Here is a 12,055-nt window from a genome sequence, read left to right as displayed (position 1 = left end):
ATGATTATTTGACATTCTCATTAGAGACGGGTATTGAAAAAATGGCAAAATCACAAAAAATGTATACTAATTTATGCTTTTTATTAATTTTTCCCAGCAAAGGAATCATAACCTCTGAAAACAAGGATCTAAATAATCATTTCAATTCTTACACCTTTATTTCTTTCATCTTTATTGCTCTGGCAGAAAAAGTAGTGTAACCGTTGACTGTAGAAATGTGGAGGATAAAGAGGGTACATAATGAACTCATAGATCTGGCTAAGGAGGTTTCTAGGCAGAATTTTCGAAGTATCAATTGGTTTCATTTAGTTGCCTATGATAAATTATGGATGTAATAGGGCAAGCTCAAAAAGGAGCTGTTAAGTTTTCAAACAGTTTAGAGGAAATACAGAACCAAGACTTGCTGGTTCAAACAGTAAGATTGTTGCTGGTTTCTGGCCACTCCAGAGAGCAAAAGGTTCACACGCAACAAAGAAATGATACCAATTCAAAGACCAAACCCAGGAAACTTTGCCAGTAAAACTGGCCTCGGTGTCAAGATCTCACAGGTGAGACTGCAAGACTCTTTGTTAAGACCTTACAAAGGTTTGAGGCATGCCGATAAATCCTGGCATCTAGATAAGAAGGTTTCTAAGATTTTTTTTTTCTTGCAAGATTTTTAAGTAGTCTCTATACCCAACACGGGGCTTGAATTTATAGCTCCAAGATCAAGTCTCTCATGCTCTATGGACTGAGCCAGTCAGGTGCCCCAAAGGTTTCTAAGAATCTTAAAGGTGTTTCTCAATGATCTTCTCAGCTAGCCGAAAGTGCTTCTAAGAGGATCCTAAGGGTATTGTCCTCCTGCACCACACAAAGTCCAAAATGAGAAGGACCTTTCTTGAAAAGATTTATAGATATGACTTTTGTTCAGCAGAGTTTATTTTCATGCGATATATAAAGAGTCTACAAAGTTTCAAGGACTTGAACTCAGATTAAGAAATAGTTCAAAATTAAAAGGACTTTGGGCCTTCAGCTTTTTTCAGTCAGTGACATGCTGAGAAAACACACATGCAAAAAAGGGTTTAAAAACTGTAATATTTGTTTATTTTTCAGAGACAGAGGCAGTGTGCAAGTGGGGGAGGGGCAGAGAGAGGGAGACACAGAATCTGAAGAAGGCTCCAGGCTCTGAGCTGTCAGCACAGACCTGACACAGGGCTCAAACTCATGAACCATAAGATCATGACCTGAGCCAAAGTTGGATGCTTAATCAACTGAGCCACCCAGGAGCCCCCAAAAGAGGATCTTTTGTATGGAAAAGAAAAAATGACAGAGAATGTAGTCAAGAGCTCAGAGGGCAGACACAGCAGCCACAAAGAACCACTTCCAGAGAAACAGACCCACATCAACAAACCTGTAACATGTGCCTAATTCTGTATTTCAGAACTGCTCTATTCCTCCCATTCCCCATCTGAGCAGACTGTCTATTCTGATTATCACCTGTCTCACTATTGTATGTTGGGTATGTGTAAAGCAAGTAATAATATTAGTTCACAAGTTAATAGTCTTTTAATCCAGAGGAGCCATACTTGAGCTATACCCAAAGAACCACACATGATGGACCTACACCTAAAAAGTCTCATTTCAGGGATGCCTGGTGGGCTCAGTCGATAGAGCATGTGATTCTTGATCTCCAGGTCATGAGTTTGAGCCCCACATTAGGAGTTTACCTAGGAAAATAAAATAGAAAAACTAAAAAAAAAAAGTCTCAATTCAGGTACCTGACCATCATTTAATATGATAAAATTCAGGACTTTTAAGCCTGAGCTTAATGAGGTAACAAGATGAGACACAGGGATCTTCAGGAAAAAGATTATGTGATTTTTACATATGAAAGGTCAATAAATAGGAACCAGAAATGAACTATAGTAGTTAGCCTCCACTGATGGCTTCCAATGAACCATGTCTCCCTCCTGGTATTCTAGCCCTTGAATAGTCCCTCCCATATTAAATCTCACACTGATTTGCTTTACCTAAGAAATTGAACAAAAAAGCTCTATCCTAGTTCCAGGCCTAAGTCTTAAGAAGAACTGGCAGCTTTCATATTTGCATTTTGGAGAGGCTGAGCCACCATGTAAAACTACTCTGCTAAAGAAACCATGTGAAAGTCCACATGGAAAGGCCTGAGACTACATAAAAAAGAAAAAGAAGCCCAGATCACCAGTCCATTCAAGCCTCCAAATGATTCCGATTCATCACCATCTTATTACAACTGTATGAGAGACCTTAGACAAGACTGAAAGAACCATTTAGGCAATTCACAGAATTATGAAAAATAATTGTTTTAAATCACTAAATTTTAGAATAGTTTATTATGTAACAGTAGATCATAAAAATAAAAAAGGATGGGGTAACTCTGAAGGTGTAGCAGGGGACCCATGCCCACTTCTATGATGAAGAACATACCTAACATAACATTTTACATATGTATATACCTGGTAACCACATCACCACTTCGATCAACATATGAAGCAGTGCCAACCACCCAGAAACCTCGGTTACATCCTTTGCTGATCAACTCCCACCCTCCATATAAAAGTCACCACAATTCTAATTTATATTACCACCAGTTAAGTTTTGTCTGTATTTATCAGAGACTATGTACTCTTTCCTTTCACTCAACATAATGTCTGGGAGATACATATTTTTGTATCAGTAGTCCATCTTTTTTATTGCTATATGTATATACACCACAATTCTGCTGATGGGACATTGAGACTGCTTTCTGTTTGGGGCTTTAATGAGTAAAGCTGTTATGATCATTCTTAACACAAGTATTTTTGTGTACATAAGTATTCATTTCTCTGAGGAAAGTTCCTAAAAGTGGATTTGCTATTAGAAGGGTAGGCGTATGTAGTGGTATCTTGTTGTAATTTTAATTGCATTTCCTTGATGAGTAATGATTTTAAAAACATTTTCATATGTGTATTGGCCATTTGGATATCCTCTTTTATGAAAGATCTGTTCATAACTTCTGCCTTTCTTTTTTACTTAAAAGAAGTTCTTGTGGTAAAATACACATAAAATTTATGATTTTGACCATTTTAAAGTGTACAACTCTGGGACACCTGGGTGGCTCAATTGGTTGAGCACTGGACTCTTGGTTTCAGCTCAGGTCATGATCTCACAGTTTGTGGGTTCGAGCCCCACAAGTGCAGAGCCTGCTTGGGAGTCTCTCTCTCTCTTTCTGCCCCTCTACTGCTCATATGCTCTTGCTCTTTCTCAAAATAAACATTTTCAAAAAGTGTACAAATGTTTATGCCCATTTTTAATTGGACTGTTGGTCTTTTTCTTGTTTTATTAGTTTAAAATGCATATATATATGTGTGTGTGTGTATATATATATATATATTCAAGATAAAAATCTTTTTCTTCAGTGTATACTTTGACTTTCTTAATGCTACGTTTTATATAAATAAGTTAATAATTTTAACAGAGTCTAAATTAATTTCTTCTTTTATTGTTGTTTGTGTCCTGATTAAGAAAGACAGGAAGGTATTTTCCTATGTTTTTTTCTAGCTTTAATGTTTTCCTCTCACCTTCAGGTCTATGAGTCACCATTTTTTTTTTCTTTTTCTTTTTTTTTTTAGGGTAGTACATATTTGTAGCTGAGTAGGTAGCTCTCTTGCCTATTTCCTGCGTATAAAATTTTCGGGATCCGATAACTTTCTTTCATCCAGTCTGTGCCCTTTTTAGTCTAAGCTGATACTGTTTTTGTTAATATAAAATTCTCAAAAACCTTGTTATGTCAAGATGATCCATGTCATTAGACAAGAGGGTGCCCTCCAGGTCTTTTATGGATAGCCTCATCTTTATTCTTTGACTTCTGCTAAGATGGTTGATTGGATCTGTGAGTAGGTCCTATGCCTAATCTCTTCAGGAAAAGTCTGTCCAGCCACACCCCCTGAATTCTCTCCAAGACAGAGTACATGGTTTTTGTTTGGTTTTGGCAACAGAATGAAAACTTTCCAAATTATCAATTTCTGCTTCCTTTTTGGTTAACAATTGCTTCCTCAACTTATCCATTTCTTCTAATATTTTACTATAAATAGCAAGAAGAAACTACACTGTAAATTCCATACTTTGATGATTCCATACTTTGACTCAGCCACCCTGGTGTCCCTGAATTTTCCTTTTTATAAAGACATCAGTCATATGGGATTAGGGCTCATCCCAATAACCTCATCTTAACTAATTATATCTACAACAACCCTTTTTCCAAATAGGCTCAAATTCTGAAATACTAGGGGTTAGCACTTCAACATATAAATTCTGATGGACACAAATCAATCCATAACATTCATAGATACCAAGAGTTAGGGCATGGACAGGTTTTTTTGTGGGGAGACACAATTATGCCCACTAGTTTTTTTTTTTTCTTTCAACACTTTGAATATTTCATTCTACTCTCTGCTTACATGGTTTCTGATGAGAAGTCAGCTGCAATTCTTATACTTGTTCTTCTATAGGTAAGAGTCTTTGTTTTTATTTTTGTTTTTCCTCTGCCTTTCTTCAAGATTTTCTGTCTTTGGTCTTCTGCAGTTTGAATATGTTATACCTAAGTGTTTTATTTTTTTGTTACTTCTGTTGTTTTTTAGGTATTTATCCTGCTTGATGTTCTCCTGCTTGAGTTTTCTGGATATATGGTTTGGTGCTGGTCATTAACTTTATAAAATTCTCATGTATTATTACTCCAAATATTTTTTTGCTCCATTCTTTTTCTCTTCCTTGTTCCAACTACATATCTGATAGACCTTCTGAAATTACCCCAAAGTTCTTGAATGGGCTATTCTGTTTTTGCATTCATTTTTCTCTTTGCATTTCAGTTTGCAAAGCTTCAGTTTGACTTACCCAAGCTTGCTGATTCTTTCCTCAGCCATGTCCAGTCTATAGATGAGGCCATAAAATGAATGCTTCATTTAGGTTACAGTGTTTTTGATTTCTAGCATTTACTTTTTATTCTTAAAAGTTTACATTTCTCTGCTTACATTACCCATATATTCTTACCTGTTTTCTACTTAAATCTATTAAAGACTTTAACGTATTAATCACACTTATTTAAGAGAATTTCAATATCTTTGTCATATTTGAGCCTGGTTCTTTTTTTTTAATATTAAAAAAATTTTTTTGATGTTTATGTTTGAGAGAGAGAGAGAGAGAAGCATGAGTGGGGGAGAGAGAGAGGAACACACAGAATGTGAAGCGGGCTCCAGGCTCCAAGCTGTCAGCACACAGCCTGATGCAGGGCTTGAACTCACAAACTGTGAGATCATGACCTGAGCCCAAGTCGGATGCTTAACTGACTGAGCCATCCTGGCACCCCTGTGAGCCTGGTTCTGATGGTTTCCTTGTCTTGTCAGAGTGTGTTTTTCCTAGCATGCCTTGTAATTTTTGTTGAAAGCTGGATATGATGTATCAGGTAATAGGACTGGAGGTAAACAGAATGTGTGGTTTTTTGTTTTTTTTTTTTTCAGTAATCTATACCCAACATAGGGCTTGAACTCACAACCTGGAGATCAACAGCTGCATGCTCCTCCATCTGAGCCAGCCAGGTGCTCTGATGTAAAGAGAATTTTACTGTGAAGCATTACGTTAATCTGGCTAAGAGTGGGCGGTGTTTAATGGCTAATATAGTTGTAGGTGCCAGAGGCCTCAAAATTCCTCTAGTGTCTTTGTCTCCCTGTTAATTTTTGACTTCTTAAGCACTCCTCCTCAGAGAAAGTCTATGCTTTGCAGCTGTACCCTCCTGTTGTAGTACCAGAAACTTGTTGGTATGGTGGTAAAGTGTGAGGAAAAGGAGGCATACAAGGGGTGCCTGGCTGGCTCAGTCAGTAGAGCCTGTGACTCTTGATCAGGGTCATGAGTTCTTGCCCCATGTTGGGCATGGAGCCTACTTTAAAAAAAAAGGGGGGTGGTGCTTGGGTCACTCAGTCGGTTAAGCACCCAACTTTGGCTCAGGTCATGATCTCATGGTTTGTGGGTTCCAACCCCGCGTTGGACTCTGTGATGACAGCTCGGAGCCTGGTGACTGCTTTGGATTCTGTGTCTCCCTCTCTCTGCCCCTCCCCTGCTCATGCTCTGTCCCTCTCAGTCTCAAATATAAATAAAACATTAAATAAAATTTTTTTAAAGAAAAAAGAACAAAAGGAAGCCCACCTACTACAGTAGCATAATGTACTATATTCTTACAATTAAATCGTCTTTTAGTGGGTCTACTTAAACAAGTGTTTCTTATTTTCTACACTCATTGCCTCTATAGGGGGGCAGCAGTGGGAAAATGCTTTTCTCCCAGGCAAAGTAAGACTTTACTGAAGTCTTTCCACTGGAAGAAAAAGCTGTGTTACAGACAATGCTCTGAACTCATTTCATAAAAGTTATCTCTTCCCTTTCCATACTTAAGCCACTAAGGATTCTTCTTAGTTCTTCATTATGAGAACCTTGTGGGGTCGTAGAAGTAAAGCCCATGAAAGTGTTGGCGGGGGGGGGGGGGGGACTTTTAAGACAGGAGTACCTAGGAGTTTTTTAATCTCAAGGTAATCCACACTCAGCCTCAAATAATTCATCAAAGTTACCATGTAAGTGTTTCTAACAGTTTAGTTAATGGTTACTGTGGCTTCTGCTCTAGGAGAGCACATCTTGGCTGTAGCTCTCTGAAGTTGCTTTTCTCTCCATATTTCAGGGTGGCAATTTGTCCCATAGCCTTAATTCTTTGATGGGACCATGGAAAAGCAGTGATTTTCAGTTTGTTCACCTTTCTCTTACTGTAAGGGTAGCAGTGATGACTTCCAGGGTCCTTATGTGCTGGAGCTGAAACCAGAAGTCTTCCCTAATGTCTTTACTAGTATGATTTTTTTTCTCTGCAATTTATACATGTAGTTGTTGCAATGAAAGTGAGGATCAGCCAATTACTATATGCTACGTAGTAGCAGAGGACTCCTACTTCTCCATTGTCTTTATATAAGCTTTTTACAGCCAGTACTCTGCTAGAGAGTTAAGTGCTATAAAAAGTAATTTAAATAATTATTTTCTCAACTCTGCCAAGGATGCTACATGGCTAGTACCATTCTACATGCGCAGGAGTTAATTTATTACATAAAATGGATGCCTTAGCCACTTTATCCCTTAATATTTCAATGTGCATTTCTTAAAATAAGGATATTTTCTTACGTAATGGCAAAACAGTTACCACATTTAATATTGATACAGTGATACAATATTTTTATATAATCTACCATAGTACAACAGTACAGTTTTCTTAATACCCAAGAATCCCCCTTCTCTCCCCCCTCCCAAGATAATTCTAAACTGGATCAAATATTTCTTTAACTGTCATGTATCTTTTTAAACTCTCTTTTAATCTAAAATATTGCCTTAGTCTTTATTGCCTTTCACAACATTGACTTTTTAAAAAGAATACAGGCTAGCTGGGGCACCTGGGTGGCTCAATCAGCTAAGCGTCTGGCTCTTGACCTCGGCTCAGGTTGCGATCTCATGGTTCATGAGTTCAAGCTCTGCATCGGGAGCCACACTGACAGTGTGGAGCCTGCTTGGGATTCTCTCTCTCCCTCTCTCTCTTCCCCTCCCTGCTTGTGCTCTCTTTCTCTCTCAAAATAAAAAAATAAACTTAAAAAAAATTGTTAAAAAAAAAAAAGAATACAGGCCAGTTTTCACAATTTCTTAACAACATGTTGCTGATTTTGGCTTTGTCTAATATTTCCTTATAATTATATTCAGGCCATGCATCCCTGGCCAAAATACTCCATAGCGATACTGTATCCTTTTCGTAGGCTATGTTAGTTTTGACCACCTATTGATGACTCTTGCCCAATCAGTCTTTACTATGATTACTGCAATAATTCTCTACCTGGGCTCACTCCACATTTATTAATCAGCAACCTACTATACAGAAAAGTCCTTCCTTTCTCCTTTTTATCTATCGATCTAACAGTAGTATGGACTCATGGTTTCCTATTTCTTCAATGGTTCACTACTGTCCTTAGTTATTTTGATGCTCAAATAGCCCTAAATTTGGCCAGCAGCACAGCCTCCTCAAACTAGCTTCTGGGTTCTTTTGACATGCCCATCTTTTTTTTTTTTTTTTTTTTTTTTTAATATTTCCTTGCCTTCTGGTAACTTTGAGATGTTCCAGGCTCATCTTACACCTTCTGTTCCCCGTGTCTGGAGATTGACCATTTCTCCAAAGATCCCTGTTTCCTCTCAGTAGGGAATAGTATTAGAAAACAAGAATGAGGGCCATATGTACTCACTGCTGTCAGGGTAAGTACAAGTCTAGACCAGTCATATCCAATTTGGTAGCCAGTATCCATATGTGGCTATTTAAATCAAAATAGATAAAATTAAAAGTTCAGTCCCTCAGTTGCACTAGCCACATTTCATGTGCTAAATGTATTTAGTTTCTACCATATTGGACAGAACAAGTATTCACAGAACATTTCCATCATTACAAGAAAATTCTATTGGACATTACATACTAAGACCCCTTCACAAAGCAAATTGAGGACACAAACACATACACACACTCATTCTCATTCTTCACTACCTTTTAAATAACCTCTTATATCCATTACATTAATTCTTTCAAACATTAAACAATTATTTAGGGGCACCTGGGTGGCTCTGCAGGTTAAACGTCTGACTCTTAATTTTGGCTCAGGTCATGATCTCATGGTCGTGAGATCAAGCCCTGTGCTGGGTTCTATGCTGACAGCACAGAGACTGTCTGGGATTCTCTCGCTCCTACTCCCTCTGCCCCTCCCCTGCTCTTGCTCGTGTGCCCTTTTTCTCTCGTGCACGCACTTGCTCTCTCTCAAAACAATTAAGCAATTATATATTGAGCATATGTTATAGGGACAGTTACTATTCAAAGCTCTGTAGGGTCAGAAATATATACTCTCTATTCTCTAAGAACTTGTAATGAGAAGACAGAAAAATAAATGATTATTAAAAATGGACTATTTTCATAACATAAGGTATTTGTTGTATTAATATCCCACTACAGGGATGTCAAGGAAGCCTTCCGGAGAGAAAGGACATTTATTAAGTTTAGAAAGGCAAATAACTATTTTCCTGGCAATTTGGAGGATAAATTAGGGGTGGGGCATTTTCTATTTTCCATCATTTTCTCATCTCTGTTTCTATTAAAATTCTTTCTCTACCTCTCCTATGACTTTCCAAAATTCTGTTTATCTTTCAAAACCCATATTTTATGATGCATTTCTGAATACTTCTAACCAGATAAGCCCCTTCCCTCAATCCCCAAATATAGTGTCTTTACTGATTTCAAAAGCACAAAAGATTTGGTCTATTTTTGGCATTATTGATACACTGGGTAAGAACATGGGCTTTGGAATCAGACTTATTGCTTACTAGGTGTGTGACCTTGGGTAAATTACTTAATCTCTCTGCACTTCAACTTTTGTATCTAAAGAGGGGATTAACAATACTACATGGTTATATTTTGAGATAATAATAAATAATAATGTATTGAAAATACTTGGCATTGTGAATGGAATATGATAAAGTATATGGTCTACCAGTAACAATAATGTGACACTTGTTTCTTCATTTGTTTGCTGTACAAAGGCCCATGTTTACAATGTCAGGTATATGAAGTATTCCAGCAACATCTAGCAAATCTCCAAAATTACTCAAGCAAATTCCTTCCAGTCAGAATATTTTGGCATAGTCATATGCTCAATATTTTAGACAATTCTACTTATAATTCTGAAATTACAAAATCAATTTCAAAAATACTACTTATTGTTTACAGCATCTTTAAAAATAAAAATAAAATATGATTTTGTATATAAAAACTTTAAATAGAAATATTTTCCTATTTGGTTGATTACATAGAATTTCTTAAAATTCTGAAACAAACCTAAGTTTTAAAAAAATATTTTCAAGTTGGGAAATAGTAATAAAATCTAAACTACTTAAATGGTAAAAATCAACGTATTAATAAAAACTAATTTGTCAGAATGCACATTTCTATTTAAAATTGGAGCCTATAAAACCAAATTTAAAATTGGTTTCTAATGAAACAAGCATCTTGATTTTTATACAAATATATTTAAAATAGTTAAATATATTTAATAGTTAATATAGTAATAATCAGAAACAATATTAAATGATAGTATCATTTCTTTCCTTTGACATAGTATTTAAAAATGTAATAGAAAAAAAGCAGGTCATATAACAAAAACTAGAGGTAACTCATCTTCCCTTTACCACAGTTTGTTCAGATATGCACTGAAAGATGCATACTTAACATTTTGTGAACAAGTGAAAAATATGATTTTTAAAATGAATGGCTTTAATGAAGTACATTTTAATTATAAAAAGAATAAGCACGGATACATAAACTTGCATTGCTTATATTCCAGAAAAAGAAAAAGGTGTGCTCACAAGAATTAACAAATACCAAACCTAAAAAGGAGAGCAATGCCATTTCCTACAAAATAACTGACAGCTATACAGATTTTCTTTACTTTTTTCTTTACTAAGCAAAGGACAAATACGTAGTACACTTGTGTTTTCTTTATTACCCTTACCAGTAAAATTTTTAAATAACCATGATATGTAATATTCCTTCAAATTGGTTTAAACATAACAGTGCATTAAAAAAATGGAGATGTGAGAAGTTTCAGAATGCACTGCTATGTTAAAAAATTACTAATTCCACTTAGATATTATCAATACCTACGTGATTTATAAACTATATATTTAAAGCTTTCTAGATGTAATTATTCTAAATAACCAGGTACAATCCATACCCTCTTGTATGTGAAATATACTGATGATAAAATCTTTGTTCATGTTTCCCCATAGGCAGCCTTACCTGTGGAGTCCAATAAAAAGTAGGGCTCAATCGGAAGAGTTTTCGTTTGTGGAAACTCTGAAGTGGCCTTGTTCGAGCTGCTGTACTCATGATAGTCAAGGATGGAGATTTCAATCTTGTCCTGTCTTTTCTCCTTTTCTTACTGTGCTTCTGGTTAAGTAACCAGCTACTGGAGGAAGAGAGCTCATCTAAATTCTCTGAAGCACTGAAATGCCATGAAATAATTGGGGAGTGGAGGGAGTAAAACAAAACAAACAAACAAACAAAAAAGACAAAGAAAACTAAATGTAAATTGCCTTGATCTATTAGGACAAAAGAGTATTAATTTTAGCCAATTTTGTGGTAACAATTGGCAAAAGAATTGATATTAATGGGGAATTACATATTCAAGTTGTGAAAATAATTTCTACTTCTATTTCCTCCTGCAAAACAAAAATCCCATAGGTTAGAAATGCTGACATGAGTCGCTGGTGCGACGTAAATGTTCACTGTAAATTAATAATTCGCGCATGTTGCATAGTGTTGTAACTATTTACATAATATGTTTTTTGCATGTGGGTGAAATTACATAAGATTATTAGTCTGAAAAGGGCTAAAATCCCATACTGAAAATCATTAGTTGCTCTGAAATAAACACTACATACCATCTCCATGAATTCTGAAACAAACATGCATCCTACTATGTTTTAGGAACTTTTTAAAACTTCTGATGATATAGAAGCTACAACTATAAACTGAAATAGATCACACAAGCTACACATAAAAATAAGCAATATTAATGTCATCATTATGCTTCGTATTAATTTTTAAACATATTTAAATATTTTAAAAATCAGAATAGCAAGAGGAAGTTAATGTTCAATGCCACACAAATTTAATTTCATTTATACAGTATATTATATATAAAATAATTTTTTCAGGCACTACAATATACCAATTTCAACCTTGTTTATATAGACAGAAGCTAGTCAATTTAGTTTTTTATTTTTTTTAAGATTTTATTTTATTATTTTTTTTTAATTTTTTTTTTTTTTTACATTTATTTTTGAGAAACAGTGAGACAAAGCGTGAACGGGGGAGGGGCAGAGAGAGTAGGAGACATAGAATCTGAAGCAGGCTTCAGGTTCTGAGCAAGCAGTTAGGACAGAGCCTGATGTGGGG

The 12,055-nt window shown here is 35.8% G+C and overlaps 1 protein-coding gene across 7 annotated transcripts in view; it reads right to left on the bottom strand.

Annotated features, from left to right (window-relative positions):
* The window catches only part of KANSL1L (KAT8 regulatory NSL complex subunit 1 like), a 130,923-nt gene that overhangs the window by 49,972 nt on the left and 68,896 nt on the right, over window positions 1-12,055 (bottom strand). For 6 of the 7 annotated variants that reach the window (XM_047085515.1, XM_047085518.1, XM_047085519.1 and 3 more), the window contains exon 6: window positions 10,895-11,099. In XM_047085515.1, the coding sequence (XP_046941471.1) occupies window positions 10,895-11,099 (205 nt within the window). Of the gene's footprint in view, window positions 1-8,303; window positions 8,370-10,894; window positions 11,100-12,055 lie in introns of all 7 variants that reach the window. The other variant, XM_047085517.1, reaches the window with a different exon arrangement.

The sequence above is a fragment of the Lynx rufus genome, unplaced genomic scaffold (assembly GCF_022079265.1).
Source record: "Lynx rufus isolate CCGP_SWC_20201006 ecotype Redwood Valley unplaced genomic scaffold, mLynRuf1.p SCAF_2, whole genome shotgun sequence".
NCBI lineage: Eukaryota > Metazoa > Chordata > Mammalia > Carnivora > Felidae > Lynx > Lynx rufus.
This window is presented reverse-complemented; position numbering and strand designations above follow the sequence as displayed.